Source organism: Danio aesculapii, chromosome 24, assembly GCF_903798145.1.
Source record: "Danio aesculapii chromosome 24, fDanAes4.1, whole genome shotgun sequence".
NCBI lineage: Eukaryota > Metazoa > Chordata > Actinopteri > Cypriniformes > Danionidae > Danio > Danio aesculapii.
In genome coordinates this window covers 13404438-13429634 of record NC_079458.1, presented here as the reverse complement: position 1 = coordinate 13429634, position 25197 = coordinate 13404438, and the positions used below count along the sequence as shown (strand labels likewise).

The following is a 25197-nucleotide window of genomic DNA, read 5'->3' as shown; positions in this document are numbered from 1 at the left end:
AAACGCCATACATGGCCATCTGACGGGAGTAAAATCTAAATCACTTCAGATTCAATCCGTTTCAAATCTATTTATACAGCGATTCTCACAATTATCAAGATTGTGAATGGGATTAAAATGAAGGCATCATTGTGGAGTGAATAAATCAGGGAAGTACATCGCAATGTCAAGACGGTGAAGCTGCTGAGGTAACCGGTTATGAAAAACAGCGGCAGTTCGCTTCAAATGTATCCCAAAAAGGCTTACCTTCATCCTCGATATCGAGTTTCTCCAGCATATCTTCAGATAAACCGTGAACCTGTGGAAAGATGACAGAGTGGAGCTCAGACGAGGCGATCTCAGGCTGTCCTCCACACAAACACACACACACTTTTACACCGGCGGACAGACGCTGAGGAGACCGCGGAGATCGGAAGTTCGCGGTCAGTCTAATAAAGATACAGTAGTCTACAAGCGGACGCAACAAAAAGCTAATCACGGAGGTGGAAGTAAACTAAGTGCTCATGTTTTTAGGTCCATCGGTCCTCGTAGTGACAGTCCGTGTTTGAAGGCGTGCTCCGATTGTGTATATGTACATCCAATGTGACGGCAGTCATGAGAGACACTCCCCCTCCGGCTTTTTAGAAATGGACTGTTCCAGTTTGCTGCAGTCGCGATGAGGAGCCGCTGACGGTCTGACGGGGAGTGTTTTTAAATCAACTATTCTGCTTACTCGTTTCTTGTTGTGACGGGTAGGCAATGTACAAATAGAAAAGCGAGTGCAGTGAGCCTGTCAACGCTGGCTGCTGGTGGGTGGGGATTTTGAATCTTCCGAGTGAACCGAGTCTTTTGAATCTATTCAGGAAATGATTCATTTACTGAGTCTGCGGGTTAAAGGGGCAGTTCACTAAAAATGAAAATTCTGTCATCGTTTACTCACTCTTCAGTTGTTCAAAGGTTTCTCTCTTCAGACAGAATATAGTTCGAGAACAAGACTATATTTATACACAATAGTTTGGGAACAAGACTATATATGCAGTATATACACAAGAGAATATAGTTTGGGAAAATAACAGGTGCAGAGAACAATTGACTTCCATAGTAATGTTTTACCTGCACCAGCATTCTTCAAAATATCTTATTTTGTATTCAATGGAAGAAAGAAATTCGTAAAGGTTTAAAACCACATCAGGAAGAATAGATGAAGAGGAAAATTTAAATTTAGGGATAATCTACTCTAAATATGTATCAAATCGGCTTATAGTATGACAGTATGAATGTGCTTTGCCTTTTGTACACTCAAATATTTTTGCTGCTTGTTCAGACAAATTATTTAAAGCACGATGAAACATCACAGTTCATGAGATTTTTTGTGGACAACTTAATTGTTTTATGTTCAATCCGTTTAAATTTGTAAAAAAATTAACTTAATCTGTTTGTGTTGGCACAACATGAAGGAATTATGTGGAACCCAGCATTTTCTGGCCACTTTATTAGGTACATTACTAGTACCAGAATGGACCCCCATTTGCCATCAGAACTGCCTTAATCCTTCGTGGCATACATTCAACAAGGTACTAGAAAATTCATCAGAGATTTGGGTCCATATTAACATGATAGAATCATGCTGTTGCAGCAGATTTATCGGCTGCACATCCATGATGTGAATCTCCTGTTCCACCACATCCCAAAAGGGTCTATTGGATTGAGTTATGGTGACTTTAAAGGCCACTGTCTATACACACACACACACACACACACACACACACACACAAACACACACACACACACACACACACACACACACACACACACACACACACACACACAGTATATAATCAATTATATACACAATTATCTTAACCTTATTAGTGCCATTAGAACACAGGTTTTACTAAATTTCTTTCGTCTAAAATGTAGGCCATTTCCAGATATCAGTGTTTAAATGTACAGTAAATCAGCACTACCTGCAATGTACAAACTGCAAATAACAGAGCAGCACTGTTTCTTATGCCATCTCCGTTTGGCCATGAATCTTTTTCCATTTTTGTCTTAACATGCCTCCTCGGACCTACAATATATAGAATATAACCAATCCTATTGTACACACATTTAGCCTTTAAAGGAGGTCCACTAGATATTTCTCACAAGAGTTTTTGGTCTTTCCCAGAGGAACATCTGGCACGGGATGGAGGGTAATTAAAATGTGACTGTGGCCAAATTCCTGGCTGATGAATCAGTGGGTGTGTCTGTCCGAATAAGCTCAAACGCGTAAGAACTCTCCATGCATGCACTACAACAGAAGTAAATAAACAAAACAAAGTGAGCTCACTGATCTTGGAAATTACACAATGGGAAATAAAAAAAACAAGCATACTCAAAGTATCAGAGCTTGGCAGTGAGTGAAAGACATGCTGTTTATTTAACAGACAGCAGTGAACGCTGAAGAAGTCTGCAGTGATTTGTTTATATTTGAATCTTTATTGACCCATATGACACCAACACTCATCGCAAAGCAGCAGATCAATGGTTTATGAAATGAAAATTGCTGAGAGTGGGTTTTCAGGGCTTGTTAAATATAAACAGACAGCAATACACTGCAATGAGAAGGGAACATTGCATCAAATCTTTTTATCCTTACTTACACTTCCATTTATGCATTTGGCAGATACTTTTATGCAAAGCAATTCACAAAGTCATAAAAGCAATAGAAACTATACCGTGATATCATCCATCAGTTCAGCTGAAACAAGCCTCCTTCAGATGTAAATTTGGCTTATATCTTACTGTTAAATCACTCTATCAAATATGCACATATAAGTATTGAATGAGATCCAAAATGTACATAAACATGAAACACAATGTGCATAGTGATGCTGTGATGTTGATAACACATCTGCTGAGTGCAGTCTTGGACCTCTGCTTTGATTAGCGGGCAGGAGGCAAGGACAACAGCATTGCAGATGGTGACTGCTGTATTGATTTTGGCACGTGAGCATGACAAACGGTCAGTGGTTTGAGTTGTGAAAAACAGATTAGATTCTTCAGGAGTAACTGGTGAGTTGTGAAAGTGTATACATATGTTATAAGGAGTTATGTGAATTCAGAAATGTTGATATTGTATTCAATTAATCAATAACTATTACTTAAAAATAACCTATTTTTGATGACAATTTTGACAATATGGTAATTATTATATACTCTCTAATCTAAAGTCTAAGGATTATACATTTGAATGAGATGAAGAAGCCAAGATATAAAAAAAGATGCTTAAAGTAAGCTTTATTTTGTGTTTTATGTAAGGGAGAATGTACATCAAGCCGGTTGTCCTATCATAATAAATTATGTACATTATTTTGCTTATTACACAGCTACTTGCCACGAAAGTAATCAACTACACACTAAAGAATAATAATTTACTAGCTCTTTAATTAGGGGCAGCAAGGTGGTGCAGTGGGTAGCACAATCGCCTCACAGCAAGAAGGTTGCTGGTTCGAGCCTCAGCTGCATGTTCTCCCCATGTTCGCGTGGGTTTCCTCCGGGTGCTCCGGTTTCCGCCACAAGTCCAAAAACATGTGGTATAATTGAATCGGGTAAACTAAATTCTCCGTAGTGTATGAGTGTGAATGAGTGTGTATGGATGTTTCCCAGTGATGGGTTGCAGCTGGAAGGGCATCCACTGCGTAAAACACATGCTGGATAAGTTGGCGTTTAATTCCGCTGTGGCGACCCGTGATTAATAAAGGGACTAAGCCGAAAAGAAAATGAATGAATGAATAGTTCTTTAATTAAAAGTGAAGGAAAGAAAGACAGCTGTACTTTCTTACTTGTTATTCAGTAACAAGATAGATCTGTCTGAGTTATTAGGTTCAGTGGTTGTTATCTTAGAATAACATATCCAAGTATTCCAGGGAGCCATGTAGTACTGTACACTCACCTGCCATTTTATTAAGTACACCTGTCCAGCTGCTTGTTAGCACAAATTTCTAATCGGCCAATTACATGGCAGCAACTCAATGCATTTAGGCATGTAGACATGGTCACACACTGGGTACCACTCCTGTCAGCTAAGAGCAAGAAACTGAAGCTACAATTTGCGTAGGCTCATAAAAATAGACTATAGAAGGACAATATGGACAATAGAAGATTGGAAAAACATTGCCTAGTCTCATGAGTCTCGATTTCTGCTGCAACTTTTGGATGGTTAGGTCAGAATTCTGCTTCAACACCATGAAATCATGGATCCATCCCGCCCTGTATTAACGTTCAGGCTGGTGGTGGTTGTGTAATGGTGTGGGGGATATTTTCTTGGCACACTTTGGGCCCATTAATACCAATTGAGCATTGTGTCAACTTCCAGCAGGATAACACACCATATCGTAAAGCGCAAATACTCTAAGACTGATTTCTTGAACATGACAATGAGTTCACTGTACTCAAATCGTCACCTTAGAATTATAAGGTTCTATCTGACATGTTTGTCAATATTGAGTTATTGACATATTCTTATTATTGACAATTTATTTACATTATGGGATGTTTTTTAAGTTGTTTACATTTTAAGACTTTTTAATTAAAAAAACAAATGTTACACACATACTGTTTGCTATGGAATGCAAAAACTTTGAAGCTCGATATCTCAAAATCATTCAGAACGCAGATAGAACCTTATAATTCTAAGGTGACGAAATGGCCTCCACAGTCACCACATCTCAATCCAATAGAGCACCTTTGGGATGTGAAGGAATGGGAGAGTCGCATCATGGATGTGCAGTTGACAAATCTGCAGCAACTCCGTGATGCTATCATGTCAATATAGACCAAAATCTCTGAAGAATACTTCCAGTACCTTGTTGAATCTTTACTACAAATGATTACAGCAGTTCTGAAGGCAAAAGAGGGTTCAACCGGTACTAGTAAGGTGTACCTAATAAAGTGGCCGGTGAGTGTGTATTTAATCCTGTGTACCCATTATGTATATTCTAAGTAACAATAACAGTTTATAATATACATACCCTGAAAAATTTTTTCATTGGATTTACTAAATTTTTTTAAGGTAAGTGTTTGCAAACAATTTATACGGGCTGAATTTAAACAAATAAATTAAGTTGAACATTACTAAATTCAATGTGGTTGTTTAAATTTAGCCCATATAAATTGTTTGCAACCACTTACCTTAAAAACATTTAGTAAATCCAATGAATCATTTTTTGTATAATGATAATTTAGAAAAATATGAAATATCATGAATTTTAAATAAATATAATTATAAATATTATTATACTTCATAAAAACTTTTTTTGGCATTCAAAACCTTGCAAAGACAGGTGTATGTGACTTCTTCAGAAGTTTTTCAACATTCTTGCACAATATTCATAAGACAAACAGTAACAAGTACAATCAGGCAGTCGTTAGGCTTTGTCATTATTGTTGCTTGTGCAATTATTTAGTGATTAAAACATCTATAGTACATCCACGCTTTCTTGAATTGAAGCATAAAATGACTGCATTGGGATCGGTTCACTTACCATGCGTGAGGTAGATATGGGTGCCGAGGAGGGACAGGGTGGTGGTTTTGTAATGGGTGGACTGTGGGGCTGTCCCGTGTCGAGAGGAGAGGATGAGGAGCGGTGCACTGTGTCATTTCGACTGACTTCCACAAGAAACGCTGAAGTCTGCTTGGTCAGTTGTGTTGGAGTGGTGGGAGATGAGGAGATCCCAGATGCTGTAGAGAGAGAAGAAATGTCAGATTTACATCCATCCATCCATCCATCCATCCATCCATCCATCCATCCATCCATCCATCCATCCATCTATCTATCTATCTATCTATCTATCTATCTATCTATCTATCTATCTATCTATCTATCATTAGCTTGTTTGTCCATCCATCCATCTATCTAGCCTCCATCATTTGCAATTATCTATCTATCCATCCATCCATCCATCCATCCATCCATCCATCCATCCATCCATCCATCCATCATTAGCTTGTTTGTCCATCCATCCATCCATCCATCTATCTATCTAGTCTCCATCATTTGCAATTATCTATCTATCTATCTATCTATCTATCTATCTATCTATCTATCTATCTATCTATCTATCTATCTATCTATCTATCTATCTATCTATCTATCTATCTATCTATCTATCTATCATTAGCTTGTTTGTCCATCCATCCATCTATCTAGCCTCCATCATTTGCAATTATCTATCTATCTATCTATCTATCTATCTATCTATCTATCTATCTATCTATCTATCTATCTATCTATCTATCTATCTATCTATCTATCTATCTATCTATCTATCTATCTATCTATCTATCTATCTATCTATCTATCTATCCATCCATCCATCCATCTATCATTAGCTTGTTTGTCCATCCATCCATCTATCTATCTAGCCTCCATCATTTGCAATTATCTATCTATCTATCTATCTATCTATCTATCTATCTATCTATCTATCTATCTATCTATCTATCTATCTATCTATCTATCTATCGCTTGTTTGTCCATCCATCCATCTATGTATCTAGCCTCCATCATTTGCAATTATCTATCTATCTATCTATCTATCTATCTATCTATCTATCTATCTATCTATCTATCTATCTATCTATCTATCTATCTATCTATCTATCTATCTATCTATCTATCTATCTATCTATCTATCTATCTATCTATCTATCTATCTATCATTAGCTTGTTTGTCCATCCATCCATCTATCTATCTAGCCTCCATCATTTGCAATTATCTATCTATCTATCTATCTATCTATCTATCTATCTATCTATCTATCTATCTATCTATCTATCTATCTATCTATCTATCTATCTATCTATCTATCTATCTATCTATCTATCTATCTATCTATCTATCTATCTATCTATCTATCTATCTATCTATCTAGTCTGTCTGTCTCAGTTGGAATTCAATTTGATGTTGCTGCCCCTTTAAGCCATTATGTCTGATACAGTGTGTTCTGCCACAGTGTCTTACTGTATCTCATTCTCTTCCCCCCACGATGGGTGATTTACTGTATATCCTGCTGCCACTTAAATATTAGGCTGTACTTGTCATCGTTTCAGACCCGAGCTTGCAGAAATAGAAGGAGCCATGAGGCCTGAACAACAGGCAGATTTTTATCACCTCATTTTACACTTCATCTGTGGTTTCGGGCTGCAGATTTCATGCTGTGATTCCTTCAGGCTCTGCCTTCTATGCTACAGTCAGATCATAGAAACTGCTTCTCAAAGAAATGACCGGCATACACAACATTATTCAATTACTGAGGCGACATTATTCGTTCCAATGCATGGCAAAGTCTCAAAAGTGACTGAAGGGGTTTTCACGCCAGTCGCCTGAGTAATTGGCCTGTCCGTTTTGGATACGTTCGTTTGGCTAATTGATCAAATCAATCTCATTGTCGGCCCTCTAATTGCATTTTTGTGACTGCTTGAGCTCTCTGTTGTTTGAACGTGACCCAGTTCTGAGTGTTGTCCTCTCTCCCCGGCTGGATTGGGTTGCAGAGCCTTGAGGAAGGAGCTTGTTCTCACAGAGTGGTGTGTGGAGGAAACTTATTGAGTTTCTGCTTTGATGAGTCGATAAGAGGAGAGTGAAATCTAGCACTGCCTGCAGAGTCCAAGATGCCATCAGCAAGTCAATGAGGTAAGAATACATTTCCCACAGGGACAGCCAAGATTACACTGTGATTGGTCATCCTTCCATCCATCCATCCATCCACCCATCGACCATGGAATCTGCCATGTATCGGTCTGTCCATCATGTCCACTATGTCTCTGCCATCCATCTATCCATCCATCCATCCATCCATCCATCTATAGATATCTATAAAATCTAACTATATCAATGGATGTGTGTGCACAAATGCCAAGTGAAAGTTGATAGATGAGCACATTTATAAAAAATCATAAGCATTTATCAAGCGTGAAAGAATGATCAAGGAATCCATTACAACCTTGCATCGAGAAATTATTAACAAGCCACTCTGACTACCTCAAGTGACAGCACCAAGCCATTATCTTCCTTCAGCCGAGACCACACATCCACGGCAGATGAATGAGGAAAGAACTTATTTTATAGCAGTCAGTCGGTCCAGTAAACACAGCACATAACAGGAAATACCGTAGAAAGGCAGCAGGAACATAGAAGGAGCTGAAAAATTGAAAGATCTCACAGAGCCACATGTTCACTGCAGTACAAAGTGGGTTTTACCCAATGTGAACGACTTGTGTTGCACAGCCAGACACAATTCTACATGATTCTGAACAGAACAGACCCACAGGCCATACTTACAGGGGTAATCACATTAAACCGTCCTCATAAGCAATACAAGAGGCGTATTTATGAAGCCGTATTGCTATCGAATCACTTTAATACAATTGCACAAGCTAATCGAATCAAAACAAAAGCTAGAGGAAAGCTTAAAGACTCTTTGATATTCAAACCCAGGTAAATGCCAAATGAATTTCCTCAAACGCGATTGATCATTCTAGAAGCATTGTCGCTATTGTATCATCATGCTGACGTGTGCTTTGTGGAAATTGCCAGACTGTGAATCACATTTAAAGCCTCTGAGGCCCATTTAATGGCTGAATTGATTAAGAAATACATTTTGGGGAAGTGGCATGGCTGGCTGTCTTTTAGCACAGCTAGTGAAATTTCAACCATTGTCCTACAGGTTTAATCTTATAAAAAAGGCATGAAATAAACTCACAGATTTAAGTACAAAGAATGTTGTACTATTTTATACAGTGCATGTTGGTATATCTGTTTCTTCCAACTGGACTGTATAAAATCTTACCTTTTTTTTTCAACATCATATTTTGTAAGACATTTGACTGCAATTTCTATTTAAATAAATGCTTCGAGGCAGTATGACGCCAGCAACTTTTGTTCCTTTTCACATTACAGTTTTTCTCAGTGGCTTTGGTGCATTTCTCACAACACTGTTTACATTTGCACAACATTTAATGCATTTCTCAAAACTATTAGTCATTTGTGCACATCATAGTAGCAGTTTCTTATTCCTTCCAACAAATTGCAAATGCTTTTGGACATGCATCAATTGCTTTCATACAACTCTCTGCTGTTTTATAACATTATCATTTGCTTATGTCATGTCAGTCAAAATGAACTAAACTTGTGAATGCTGAATAGTCATTCCATATAAAACTACCAGTCCTCATTTCATTATCTGAGTCATTACATACAAAAGTGTTGAACTAGTTGAACTAAAAAAAAACAATTTAAATCTTTTTTTTCCTGAAAATGTCTCCTTAATTGAACAATTTCATGAAGGATTTACAGACCTGTGTATGTTGTAGGTTCAGCTCCAATGTGTACTGCAGTATTGTTTACAGTTGTGCACAGCTCTACCCAAAGGAACTTAATGTTTGTTGTAAATAAGGGTGATTTTATTCTTTTGCACAATGCTGTGAAATTAGAATTGCAAAGAGCATATAATGCAGTAAAAATGTGAAACATACATATTGAGTGTCTTGTACTCAGATACCTCACTAAATGCAGTGATTTCTAACTTTACTGTAGTTTTCAAATGGCTGTGCAAATAGTATATAGTGCTGTCTTGAGCATTTTCAGGACGTGTCACCAAAATCTGACTTTATTGCATTGGAAAAAATGAACAGAGTAAACTGTCATAATGAAAACATGACAAAGTCATTTGGCTATCTTGTTCATAAACAATGGTGTCAGGACTTTTCATCTTGATGATGCTTTGATTGACATCAATACTTGCTTTTGAGGAATGAGCTATCCATTTTGAGCAAGTGACACGCTTTTGCAGGTTATCAACTAGGTTTTGCAGTTTGTACTAATTGTTTTGAGAAATGTATTAACTGTTGTTCAAATGTAAATAGTGTTGTGAGAAATGCACCAAAGCCACTGAGAAAAACTGTAATGATGTTTACAGGGACATGTTATCAATGAATAAAAGATTATTTCCACACAGTTCTTTGCACAACACCAAATAAATACCACAAAACAACTTTTCTTGCCAATCACCAAAATAAATCGCATGGATTAAATTATGGATTTTTCTTAGTAAAGTGCATGTTTAATGAAGATATTTCCTAAATGTCCTATTGTAAATATGTAATAAACTTCATGTTTATTAGTTATGTGCATTGCTAAGCAGTTTATCTGGACAATTTTAACCTTTGTGCAGTTCAAATTTACCCTTACCCTTTCGTAAGGTTTGAAGTGAAAACATTCACTGAATTAAAATGCTGTAAAAATGCATCAGATAAACAATATTTCAATTTTTTTTTTTTTTTTTTTTGCATAAATCGGTAAAAAAAAAAAAAAAAAAAAAAATCAACCTCAGTCTTGATCAAAACTACTAAATGTTTTTAAAGATTACAGGATTTTAACTCTTTAAATACTAAATTCATAAATGATGTCACTGATTCGGTGAAAAAACACACAAAATGCATAAATACACAGTCTTTGTTTTTGTTTACTCTGTAGTTCGAAGAGCTGAGGTGCTTATTTTGATTTCATCAAGGTGCACAAAGCTCACTCTCACACTCTCACATACACGCTTTAATTTGCTGTTATACTCCATATAAAATCCTGAAACTGAGCTTTTTTAGCACAGGCCTACTTAAAGGGTAAATGGTTCCTGTAATTTTTAGTAGTTTTGATCAGGACTGAGGTTGATTAACAGATTTATGAAAAAAAAAAAAGGAAAAAAAAAATCTGATGCATTTTTACAGCAGCTTAATTTAGTGGATGTTTCCATCCCAAACATAACAAAAGGGTAAATTAAACACTGATTTTTATTTGGCTTGCACATGTAATCTTTTAAAAGTAATTAATTAAATGAATTAAAAACACATTATTTCATCTACCAGAAACAAAAGTATAACATTGCACTGAATTCATTATTTTTTGTGTGCCACCCCAAGATTTGGTGTGGCCTCTTCTGGCCACCCCTAAGAAAATTTTGTGGGGGCGCCACTTGCTGAAACACAGAAAAAGTTATGTCCAAATTAGAACTCAAAATCACCCCAGAGATGATGAAAACATCCTCAACTGTACATATGTGTTAAAGGTAAATGTTTTGAACTCTTATGATTCCTGATTCCCAAATAGCTGCATCTCAGCCAAATATCGTCCTATTCTATAAACCATACGTCACTGGAAAGCTTATTTATTCAGCTTTCGAGTAATGTATAATCTTAATTAAAAAAACAGACACTTATCACTAGCTTTGGGGGTCATATGTGGTTTCTCTGTGGCATTGTTGCAAAAGCCCTCATTTTGAACCTATTATTTGAACTTTCAGTGAACTTTAGTCTATAAAGACAACACTATCCCGTCAGCTGACGTCAACATGACCTCCATTGATGTTTACGCTACAAATAGAGGTTAACAAACTTCATCATCAGTGACCAATGACCCTCAACCAAGGGTCAAACAAGTTAACCCAACACTATATACCTAATCCTGCTTACGGCAGAACACTTAGTATTCAATGAGCCATGACAGGTGAACTAATTATTACAAACACCAACCTTAAACTGCACTTGGCATGAATTCCTTTCCAGTACAATCCAAAGAGATGGACATGTGTATGTATGGACTTTTATATTTTTTTAAATAAGCTACTACAACATACAAATGAACATAAAAGGTCTCTCCAGTAAAATGATAGCTTTGCATTCTGCTTTAATAGCTGCAAAACTACGCAGAACGCTGTTTGTTTGTGTTAGAATCAGGACTAGTGATAGAACATTAAGCTTTTTTTTAATCTTCAGACCAAATATAGAATTGCAGATAACAAAGTTTAAATCCTGTTTGTCTAACTTGTTTAAGAATTAGGCTAGAAGGCAGAAAATATGTGGTCTTTAATGACTATTCAAACACATTCGACCACCACATCCTATATCAAAATCTGATATATGATAAAATACACTAGCTGACAAAAGTCTTTTCACTTATCCAAGTTTTAAGAACAATAAATAATCACTTGACTTCTAGTTGATCGTTTGGTATAAGAAGTGGCTTATATGAAAGGCAAAGGCCTCTAGATTACACTTATTTAATAAAATATGATCATGATTTTTAATTATTTAATTAGGACAGTAAGGTCTGACTTTGCTTAGACAAAAGTCTTGACACTTAACAGAAATAATGTACAGTATAGAATATAAAATCATGGTGCAGTGAAAAAAGAATTAATATTGTGTATGACTCCTATGAGCTTGGAGGACTGCATCCATACATCTCTGCAATGACTCAAATAACTTATTAATACAGTCATCTGGAATGGCAAAGAAAGCGTTCTTGCAGGACTCAAGTTCATCAAGATTCTTTGGATTCATCTTCAACGCCTCCTCCTTCATCTTACCCCAGACATGCTCAATAATGTTCATGTCTGGTGACTGGGCTGGCCAATCCTGGAGCACCTTGACCTTCTTTGCTTTCAGGAACTTTGATGTGGAGGCTGAAGAAGGAGCGCTATCCTGCTGAAGAATTTGCCCTCTCCTGTGGTTTGTGATGTAATGGGCAGCACAAATGTCTTGATACCTCAGGCTGTTGATGTTGCATCCATTCTGCAGATCTCTCACACACCCCCATACTGAACCCCAAATCATAATCTTTCCTTCACTTGACTGATTTTTGTGAGAATATTGGGTCCATGTGGGTTCCAATAGGTCTTCTGCAGAATTTGGGATGATTGGGATGCAGTTCAACAGATGATTCATCTGAAAAACCTACCTTCTGCCACTTTTCCAAATAAGCAAATAGAAGTCAAGTTATTATTTGTAGCTCTTACAACTGGGATCGACAACAAGACTTTGGTCAGGTAGTGCATGCTAACAACATATTCATGTTTGGACATCACAGAAATAAAAAAAGTCAAATATATGTATATTTGCAACATTTCAGTTATCAAAATATAGTTAACATGTTCAACCATTAGACTTAAAAATATGTACATACACAAAAAAAACTTTGAAGTTGACTAAACATATTAAGTTAAACATATTAAGTTAAACTTTTTATATCTTAAATGGATAGTTCACCTAAAAATGAGAATTCTGCCATTATTTACACTTGACTTTTTCTAAATTTGTTTAAGTTTTTATATTCATTGAACACAAAAGAAGATATTTTGAAGAATGTTGGAAAACTGTAACGACTGACATCCATAGTATGGAAAAACAAATACTATGGAGGCCAAATGGCTTCCTTCAAAACATCTTTTTTGTGTTTTTCAACTCATAAAGATTTGCAACCACTTGAAGCTGAGTAAATAGTGAGTACATTTTCATTTTTGCAAGAACTACACCTTCAAAACATTCTTTGAAACCTGATTAACATATTAAAATAAGTTAAAGTAACATAACATATGTTCATATGGCTATAAATGACATTTCCATATGGGAGTGTTTACACTGAAACTGATGTTAAGTTTGTTTATTCACACAGTATTCGTTTATTACATTGGCTTTAGTAATACAACACCTACAACACACTTTACAAAATGACTAGAGCAGTCAAATCAAGTGGTATCGTCCTCCTCATTTGCCTTTCTTTCTCTCTATTTTGCATATGTCAGCTCAGTAAACATGTGCTACTTGCTACTACTTGTGCTTTATAGTGGCATACGAGTTCATCTCTCTTTTTTGGTCACGTGTGCATTTTAACTGCTGACTTCACATAAGATCATGTTTTTCAAGATTTTATCAGACATGAATGAGAAGAAAGGTAAAAATAGCTGTATGTCGTGTCCTGAAAGGTCTGTTAAAGACAAAATAAAGACAGAACTGTGGATCTTATCAACATTTCAAGGACTTTTTCCTGAATCTATGAGGACACGTTAAGCTGAGCAGCGCCCCCTAAAGCTATTTACGCACAACTGCATGTGGTGAAATCTGGGGCAGCTGTTTGGCTAGATATGAATACAACAGCAGGTCTTTGTTTTTGTCTATATTATGAAGCTTTTTTAAACTCCATAATTTTTTTTAAAAGACATTGCAATCATGAAATACAACCACAGTATCATTTACATGCTATTTGTATATTATGTGCCATATTGTCTGCAGAATGCAATCAAAAATGTAGCTCATAATTTAAAGGCTCATAATTTAACGCAGGTTTTGATTTTATATCTCTAGTTTAACATTTTTAACAGAATCATAATCAATGTTGAGTCTTAGAATTCACAGACTTTTTACATAATATGTACAAAATTCATTTTAAATAAATAAAATAATAATATTGATTTATTTCTATATTTCAATTGAATGTTTATTGATTTGTGCATTTAATCTTAATACATTTTAAATACCTTATTTTAAATGCATTTTACAGAAAAGAATGAATAATATTTTTTTATTTAGATATAAATGATATTATTTTTAATGTTTTTTCTTTTAATAATTTTTTTAAAATAAATACAAATTTATTTAAAACAAAAAAATGAAAATTAATGCATAATAACATTATTTGTATTTTTTTAATAAAAAAATGTGACTTAATAAAACAATAAAATAGACTAATATAGAAAACAAAATGCAGTACTACATACACATTGCATACTCCATATAATTCTGAACATAAAATGTATTGTGCATTGTATTGTGAATGTAAGTACAGTTGAAGTCAGAATTGTTAGCCCCCCTTTGAATTATTATTATTTATTTTTTCATTTTTAAAATATTTCACAAATGATGTTTAACAGATCAAGGAAATTTTCACAGTATGTCTGATAATATTTTTTCTTCTGGACAAAGTCTTATTTGTTTTATTTTGGCTAGAATAAAAAAACTTTAACAAACGTTAAGGTCAAATTTATTAGCTCTTTTAAGCTATATTTTTTTTTCGATAGTCTACAGAACAAACCATCGTTATACAATAACTTACATTACCCTTTCATGCCTAGTTAACCTAATTAACCAAGTTAAGCCTTTAAATGTCACTTTAAGCTGTATAGAAGAAAATATTATTTACTGTCATCATGGCAAAGATAAATTAAATCAGTTATTAGAGATGAGTTATTAAAACTATTATGTTTAGAAATGTCTTGAAAAAATCTGCTCTCCGTTAAACAGAAATTGGGGAAAAAATAAACAGGGGGCTAATAATTCAGGGGGCTTATTAATTCTGACTTCAACTGTACATGCTCATATAGTTTAAATGGCCAGCAAGGACACTGAATCTCTAGTTTGTGTCTTTGCCTGGTTGCATGCATCCATGTGTCACAAAATCCCGGCTGTTCTCCCAGCAGGCTTCATTTACTGTTATAGTGACGCCTGTCAAAATCCATTAAACTGACCAACAGGATTGCATTTGGTCATGCAGTGTGAGTGGCAATCATGACACGTGAGTGTTGCTGCTCTCATTTTCAGAACACGAGCGCTTTTACAGAAGCAGAACTCTCTGATCTGATCAGGGTTGGACTTTACTTTTAGAGCCAAGTCTTCATATTTAGATTCCAGTCCAATAAAAGCTGCATAAAAAGCTAAGGTTTAAACGTGATTATTATAAATTATTATAATGAATAGAGTCAATTTCATTATACAATGCTCAGAATATAAGAGTACACCACTCACAAATCTCTCTTTTAAATTCATATTTTTAATAGGAAGCTATACAATATTATATTTGTGCATATACATTGGATTAGTCAGTACTGAAGCCAAATCTGGAGCTTATCTAACAACATAATTTACGATAACGGTCCAAAAACTAGTACAGCCAAATATATATGTTATAGAAAAATATTAAATACAAATTTTAAAAAGAGGAAAAATCAAGAGAAGCAAAAAAATTGAAAAATTTAGTTGAAATTATGTAGGTTGCGTTTTTTGTTTTGTTTTGTTTTGTTTTTTTTTTTCCAATATTTTGCTTGAATTTAATTGTATTATCTTTCAATTTCTAAATATGTTTGGTGACTAAAATTTTATTTTAATAAATATATCTGTTGAATAAATCTGTTTTGTTTAAATGCACCAAAATACATTGTCTATATTCACTGAGAAATGGGTCAAAATATTCAGTTTTAAAATGGGCTGTACTTAGTTATGCTGAGCACTGTACATGCTGTTATAGTCACTCTAAACAAACAAATTAATCAATATGAATCTCAAAAACTCTTCATTTTTGTTGTCTCATTAAAATAGTTAACTGCTTGATGTAAATTCAGAACTGAAAGAAATGAAATCAGAATTGTGACAACTTGCAATAGTGAAATGTGTTTATCATGACTCTAAGTTTTTATGTCTCACAATTTGGATGTTTTTTCTCAGAAATGAGTGTCAGAATTTAAATGTCAGAATTGTGAGGCAACCTATAAACTTGAAATTGTGAGTAAAGGTTAGAACGTCAAGATTCAAGATAAAGTTAGAGAACTGCAAGAAAGCAGTGACTTTTATTCTTTGAATTGTGGGTTTACATCTCACAGTCCTTACTGGTTTACTCAGAACTGCTTTTGTCATACAATTTAATTCCGAAGTGTAAGAAATTAAGTCAGAGTTGTGAAAAACACAGTGTTATATTGTTGACTTGTAAGATTTCTCTCTCAAAAAAAAAAAACTCATAAAACTAAATATCTTGTGATTCTAAGTAGAGGTCTGCGCTGGAAATTTTTTTTAGTCATGCTCCCGTGAGGTTTTATTCCGCACACGACCGCTCCCGCCGTATATTTAGTCTTTGTTCACCCGCTGCCTGCTTAGAATAATTTTCTACCTGACCTGACTGTTCCCACTAAATTCTGAGGACCGTTATGCAGATGATGCACACGCAGACTGTGTGAATAAAAAGCATGTGCAGAAAGCACTGGTCATGCGTTCAGCATGTGTAACAGTCATGAGCACTGGCTGTACCGGTGCTCAATAAGAATAAAGAAATCACAGATTTGCTGTTCTGAAATAACGTCACGACTAGGCAATGCTATATTGTCTGCCCGCCCGCTATTGTCCTGTTCAAATTACACCAGTTACAGACCACTACTGCATTTTATTCTGAAATATATTCCCGCACCGCAAGAAATCTGGTTGGATTCCGCAATCAAGCCAATGCAGACCTCTAATTCTAAGTTTCAATCTCACATTTGTTTTTGTACATTTTGAAAATAAAAAAGCTCAAAATTAATACTGAAACAGGTCTGGGTTTTAGAACAAGAAAGAGACGCATTTAACTTTCTTTTATCCTGTAAGTAAAACAGGCTTTCAAACATTGCCACACAGACACACACACACTTGTACAGCTATCATTATGGGGACTTACTACATATAGATATGATGATTTTTACACCGTAAAGAAGAAACAATCTGCCTTTTTACATTTTCAAAATAATGAATTCTGTATGATAAAAGGTACTAGTATAGATATAATGATAAAATGTCCCCACTAGTATAACTATACTAGTACAGTTTATCGTACAAAATAAATATAACATTCATTTATTCATTCATTTTCCTTTGGCTTAGTCTCTATTTCAGAGGTCGCCACAGCGGAATAAACCAGCAACTATTTCAGCATATGTTTTACGCAACAAATACCCTTACAGCTGCAACCCAGTACTGGAAAACACCCATACACACTCATTCTCACACACACACACTCGTTCACACACACACACTAGCCTACGGACAATTTAGTTTACCCAATTCACCTATAGCGCATGTCTTTGGACTGTGGGGGAAAACAGAGGCCACGGAGAAAACCCACGCCAACATGGGGAGAACATGCAAACTCCACACAGAAATGCCAACTGACCCAGCCAGCGACCTTCTTGCTGTGAGGCAACAGTTCTAACCACTGAACCACCGTGTCGCAATCTGAAAATTAATAAAAGTAGCTTCTTCTTATTTTCCTCTTTTGTATCTTTTTCTTTTGCAATTATTTTTATTAAGAACATGTGAATGAAAACGGAACTGAATGGACATGTAGCAGGTCTCGGATCAGTGAGTGACGACCTCCAATTGGCATTTGTATAATGTCCTGACATTTGGAGCCGCTAACTGCTAATCTGTGTGTCCGTATCATCCATCAGCCTGTCTGTCAGCTCTTCAATATCAGTCCAACATCCAGATCTGTTCACAGAGGAAGAGTCTCTTCCCCTTCACCTCTCTCTCGCTCGCTTTCATTTCTGTCAATCGTTTTTCCATCCGCAGACTATTAGACACAGCTGGGAAACGTGATCTGTTGGTTAATGTAGCTGAGTGGCTTTTTCAGTGTGTACTCTTGGATACATCATCATTTACAACACAGGCTCATTGGAAATACATGTTTCTACCTACATTTTTTGTGAAAACGTACTTAAACATTTGTTTGACTGCAAATTCTAGGTAAAATGAACACTACTTTTGTTCCTTTTCACAATAATGACTTCACAGTAGAGGTGTTCGGTTCAGTTACGATTATCATGCCATCGATTTGGTTCAATTCGATATCTCAGTTCACGCAAGTTCGTTATTTCCAATGGAAGTGTGTGGCTTGCGTGTGCCTTGAATAAATGCTGGGAGCGCACCGTGAGTCACATGACAAGAATTGACCAATCAGCTTCAGCTTGTATGGAATATACACATGTCGGTAGACTTACCATCTCAGACAAACACAGAACACCCAAACGCTGCAGTGCTTTGTAATTTTGTATCAGAGTGACAGCAATGTCTTGTCAGCTTGTCAAGAAAATGGTTGATGGTCACCTAGCAACCTACGAACCCTGGTCCGCTGTAAAATTGTCAAGCGTTGACCAGTCCACGTTGATAAAAAAGTTGGGGACCACTGCTCTAAGTAACATATTTCAGATTCGCAAAAATAAAAACAGTGCCCTCTAGTGGAATTGTCATCTGAAACGTGCAACAAAACGTAATTATTAAGTATATTACGTTCCGACCCAAAATATAGGCTGAGGTTTGTGTTTTCAATGAGACTGGCTTGAGGATTTGTTAATTAATTTTAAATATTAAAAAGCTCTGTTTGTTTTGTGTGCATTATAGTCTTTTCCACTTGCCAATGCTGCATTTATTTAAATCAAATATTCAGTAAAAGCTGATATTGTTATATATACTGTATATATATATATATATACTGTATATATATATATATATATATATATATATATATATATATATATATATATATATATATATATATATATATATTAGACGTTTGAAAATAGAAATTATTGTGTAAAATTCCAGTTTTCGATTGCTATTTTAAAATTGAATCGGACATTACTTCAATCCTCTCTGTCAGTAATTTCGCAAAAATGTAGGCTGAAGCTTGTATTTATAATGAGTCTATATCCAGGAGTATGCACAAAGTGTCTGGTGCATATTGAGAGGAAAAGAGTGTAATAACAAATGTGTGTTATTTTCAAGTGTATAACTAATTCTGTTTTATATTTATTTTATTTTTAACTCCATGTCTTTTCTGCATTGTGGAAATCGTATGCTGTGTTCAAACTGTGATATACGAACTTAAGAACCTTAGTACAAGAAGGAGGTTAATCTGAAACCTACAACAAAAAGGAAACAGTGCCCTCTAGTGGATTTGTCATCTGAAACGTGCAACAAAACAAAACCGGAGCAATGTATATTAAGTTCCGATCAAAAATATAGGCTGAGGTGTGTATTTTCAATAAGACTGGTTTGAGGATTTGTTTAAAGCAACAAATAAATAATCATTTAAAAAGGTCGTTTTGTTTTGTGAGCATTATAATTTTTTCTACTCACCAACGCTTCATTTATTTCAATCAAAAATATATCAAAAACTGATATTGTGAGAAATTATATTATGAAATACCCGTTTTGGATTGCTTTTGTTTGTCATTAGTCCAGTCTTCAGTGTCAATAGTTTAAAAACAATTAGATGGAAGCACGTATTTCCAATCTGATCTCACGAGGAAATGTAACTATTTTATGTTTGACAGTTTAGTGGCTATTCGTACAAATTTGTATGAGTTCAGTCATACAAAAATGATTTTAAAAAGGAGGTGTGGCACCCAACCCCACCCCTAAACCCAACCATCATTGAGAGATGAGCAAATCATACTAAATTGTACAAATGAGATTGTGAATTACGAATTTATAGCCAATAGATCAAAAAGTTATGAATTGTCATGAGATTGTGTTGGTATTACGAATGAGTCGATATCTAAGAGTATACACAAAGTGTTTGGTGCATATGGAGAGGAAAAAAGTGCAATAACAAATGTGTGTCGTTTTCAAGTATATAACGAATTCCATTATATATTTATTATATTTGTAACTCCATGTCTTTTCTGCATTGTTGAAACAATATGTTCATACTGTGATATACGAATACAAGAACCTTCCTCAGTACAGGTAAGGGTTAACAGCACAATTTCATCAAAGCGTCTATAATTAGCTCTAATTAAATGTGGGTGGCCAAACATTCTGTCATTCTGACATCCCGCAATTACTGTTTCTCAAAGGCAGCGATGCTTTTAAAAGATATCGCCTGCTCATTTAAAACACAAGCCAAAAAGTCAAACAAATTAAAGTATGTGATAAAAAGACTACAGAAGCCTGTAAAAAAAGTTAATTGTTTAGCCATTCATTTCGCAATATCTCAGTCATTCATTTCACAAGGTTAAATAATTAATTTCACAATATCTCACCATGTGACTATAATTAGACTTAGGTATTTTAAACTACAATTCACAACTACATTTTTATAGACTCAAAAATCTGCTTCCACACTCTTTCCTCTACCTTTTTTGGAGCCTTATAGTGAAAAATTCTTCAAAGATCTATTTTTTGCATTGTGTGAAAGTATTTTTATAAACTAAACTATATTTTTCCACCTTTTGTGAAATGAAAGGGTTCAGTGGAAGTTAAAAATTCTTAATGCAACCACTGATGTCAATGAAGAACCTTTATTTTTAAGACTGCAGACAAATGAGAGACATTTTCTCATCAACATAAACAAACACTATATTTGAACAAAACACAATGCCATGGCATATCTGTTTACTTTTTAGACAGGCTGTTTAAAGTGAACACTAAAAGAAAGATTAAAATGTCATTTAATTTGTACGTTTTGATCACAACATTCAATCTGCAGCGGCAAACCCTTCGAAATTTCCTCCAATGTCATTCTCATAGTTTTAATGAGTCCCACTGAAACTGACTCTCTCCACAGACTATAAATAACAACTGACATTATTAAGATTACAGGATTAGACCTTCGCCATCGCTGAACTCGAAGAAAACCTAACACCCCAATCAAAAAAGTCACAACAATCTTAACAGCTCCAATAAATTTGTTGATCCACACTGATTTCTGAACTTGAGGCATTAATAATCACCTATCTGGAAACATTAGAAAACACATCATTTGCTTGTAATTATCTTGAAGGAGGATTAAGTGAAATGTTGCACACATAAATAAAGCTTTTCGTTACAATTCACTAAATTCATTTCAGTAAAGCATTTCTGCTGAAACTTCATCGACTCTTCTGAGATTTGAGACCTACTTATGTTTGAGCGCACAGATAATGCTGAAAGTTCAGGAAACGTACAAGGTTGTTCAGAAGATATTGAAGATGAAAGATGATATACAGATGCAAGCGCAGCATATAGAAACTCATTTGCTTTTTGCGAACTATATGCACAATAAATTTGTTGCAGCATCGATATCGCAATCTGATCAGTTGCAATAGTCACATCGCAGGATGTATGCAATGATGAGTTTCTATTATCATTTGCATGTGTTTTCGATGCCTGTGATTGCATAATGAACTTAAAAGCATCAAGCATAGGAAATTGTACCATCTGTGACTTTAACAATGATTAATTTTATTGAAATATTTTTATTTTGAGCATTCATTTACTGTAATTGAATACTGTTAGACTCTGGAAATGACAAAAAAAAGAGTTTATTAGATCTTATGGAGATGCGAATAGTAAACATCAATTCATCAATCATTGACTAAACACATGCATGAAAATACAACACATGCAAATACAGAAATGCACTGCAAATAGCACAGACCAAAACGAAAATGTGTCTGGGAAATTTATAGATTTATGTGTGTTTAGTTTTATTTTTGGAGATGCACTCCCACTGCAGAATCATTCTAATTGATCTAACATTATAAACTCTTTCCAAATACAGATATTATGTCATCTGGTGTAATTGTTTTCATATCACAATATATATCGCTAAATAAAAATATCTTAATGCTAGATTTTTCCACTATCGTGCAGCCCCAAAAACTACAGTAATAAAAAACTAAAATAAAATGAAATAAAATGCGTGAATGGCATTGTATAAGACAACACCATATCAAGCTCTTTTGCAAACAACTGGACTTTTCTGCTCCATATTTACTATTATTTCTTATTTGAAATTGTAAAAATGTGTGTGTACATGTGTAGCACCTATAATAAACATACAATATATCATATTTATTGTTTTTAGAGCACAATTCCCGAGCTCATTTGAATTATTTGAGTTTATATACAAAATTATTCCATACATTATAAAAATTATGAACAATATAACACTTGTGTGGCTGTATATCGGCACTGGTGGGAGGCATGCGTTGCCTTAGAGTCCCACCAGTGACAATATACAGCCACATCGCACTGCTATGAGTGTGATATTGCATTTATACAACAGTTCGACGGCATAATCGTGTATATCAAACACGGAGAGTCTCAAAATCCTTTAATAAGAGGAACTACTTTCTTCCTCCATTCATTGACATCTGCAGCTGACTGTCAGAACAGCAGAAGCCGTTACTGATTCACCAACGTGAATTTCACTAACTTTAGAGCTAGTATTTAATTGATTTTCCTGCATAATGTATGAAGTGATGACAAAACAGGTGATTTTGCTGACATTTTAAGATTATAGGGCTGAACCGATGCATGAAATGCCATCAATCATCAGAAGATATTTCCTTACAGTATTACAGTCTACAGTACTTCTCTGTTGCAATCAGGATATCACAATAATTAACCCTGAAAAAAAGCAGCGCAGTCACAACCAGATTGTTGTTGTTTGCTATGAGGAAAAATGCTAAACACATGCAGGCATTTCTTCTTTCCTTCTGTTTACTGAACTAGTCTGCAGTAGCGAAAACAGGAGACTCGTTAGAAATAGATCGCCAACCAAAAAGTAACTCAAAGAGTCCCATCTTACTCAATACACTACAAGTACTATGGTAAAAATACAGCACTACAACATACAAAAGAGAGAGATAGACTTAAAAAGTCGCTTACTAGTTTTATAATGATTGATCAGCATTAGTTTAAAATTACGCTGGGTTTTTCCTCGCCTGTAAGAGCTTATTATGCGATCTGTCACCATCTTGTGGATGGACAACGTCAACCATCTTTGCTCTGCTCTGCTCAGACAGGCTAATGGCCTCCGACGCCTCTCAGAAATGATAAATATTTTAAAATAGGCACTATCCTTATAAATAAACTGCATAGTTGTAATCTAAACAATTATATTCTTTCTTAAAAAGCCTCAAAAGTAAATTTTGTTGACCAACAGCAGGAATATTTGTCAAACTGTAGAGTGTCCTCTGCTTGTTGCTGCATGTGGGTGGAGTAATACAAGGGTGAAGGATGAAGAGGCTGGTCGAGTACTGTTACTAGCAGAATATCGTATGGCTATCAGCCAATCAGATTCAAGAACCAGACAGAACTGTTGCATAAATATATTTTCACTTTTAAATCACTTTCAATTTCGATTCAATTCAATAAACTTTATTGTCTATCCCAGTGTTTCCCAACCCTGTTCCTGGAGGCACACCAACAGTACATATTTTGGATGTCTCCCTTTTCTGACCCATTAACTTCAGGTTTTGGAGTCTCTTCTGATGTTATGATAAGTTGATTCAGGTGTGTTTGATTAGGGAGAGATTGAAAATGTGTACTGTTGGTGTGCCTTCAGGAACAGGGTTGGGAAACACTGGTCTATCCCACAGGGGTTAGAAAATTGTCTTTAGACATAGGCTTACACACAACAATAAAACATAAATACACCTACACAATTATTTAAAAAAAAAACAATGGCAGTGGGAATAAATGTCTTCTTGTACTTTTTCCCAAAGGGACTTTTGATCATCTAAAAGACAGAAGTAACTTAAAGGAACCATGTAAAGGATGGCAAGAGTCTTCCAAAATAGTAGTTTTTCTTTTTGTCGCGGCCATAAATAAATCAGTGAGAGGTGTTTGTCTCTCACAATATTAAAAGGATAGATTAAATAAGTGATTTTGATTTACGACAAACAAAATGTCCTTCTTCATATCAAAACTCAACCACTGCTGAGCCTATATAAAAACATTCTGTGTTTATCAAAAGAGAATTGAAAGCCAATCTCCACACCTAAATATTTCAAAGAACTCGCCTGTTCAACTTCCTCCCCATTAATTAGCAAAGGGTCACAAATGTTCGTATTTTGTTTGTCCCACAGCACATTTCTTTTGTCTCACTGATGTTAAGCTGCAAGGAATTCTCTGTTGTTCAACTTGTGATGAAACTGACAAATTTAGATAGTTATCCAATAACTGCGTATCCTTTACACATCCCACCAATGCCATGTCATCTGCATACTTGATAAGTGTCAGTATTTCATTGTCACAAGTTAAATCATTTATATAAATAGAAAATAAAATTACTGATAAAACACATCCTTGAGGAAGGCCAGTATTTAACACCATTCTCAGACGTTTGCCATTAACTAATACATGCTGTTGTCGATCCCACAAGAAACTACTGATGTAAAAAAATAAGCATTTGATGTACTTGCAAATCTTCCAATCACTTCAAATGAATATCTACATTCACTGTATTAAAGACAGAGGAGTTATCCATAAAAAGATCCTAACACAGGAATCTGCCATGTTCAAATATTTCCCAGCCTTATCTATCAGAGTGAGGGTGGCATTTGATAGAGAAGGCTGCACTGTAAAACCCAACTTTATCAAATGAGTGTAGTTAACTCAAAATTTACTGGAAGTTAATTCTACTCATTTGAAAAGAGTTTTGAACTCAGTGTTGAAGGTAATAAGTTAATTAAATACCTCATTACTTCAACTTAAATGGAGTAAGTTCACAGTACTAGTTTTTAAACTCAAATTGTTTATTGGTTTCCTCGAACGGTTTGAGTTGCCTTAACTTATTGGTTTTTACAGTACTCAGTTGGTTTGAGTTGTCTTCATTTAT

At 35.1% G+C, this 25197-nt stretch overlaps 1 protein-coding gene across 3 annotated transcripts in view; it reads right to left on the bottom strand.

Moving 5' to 3' along the window:
* prkag2a (protein kinase, AMP-activated, gamma 2 non-catalytic subunit a) overlaps positions 1-25197 on the bottom strand; it is a 124914-nt gene that overhangs the window by 55446 nt on the left and 44271 nt on the right. For all 3 annotated transcript variants that reach the window (XR_008835975.1, XM_056450918.1, XM_056450919.1), the window contains 2 exons: positions 5508-5704; positions 247-298 (listed from right to left, as the gene is read on the bottom strand). Coding sequence is in view for 2 of the 3 variants with exons in the window: in XM_056450918.1 (XP_056306893.1) it covers positions 247-298; positions 5508-5704 (249 nt within the window). In the remaining variant the exon portion in view is untranslated. The remainder of the gene's footprint in view (positions 1-246; positions 299-5507; positions 5705-25197) is intronic.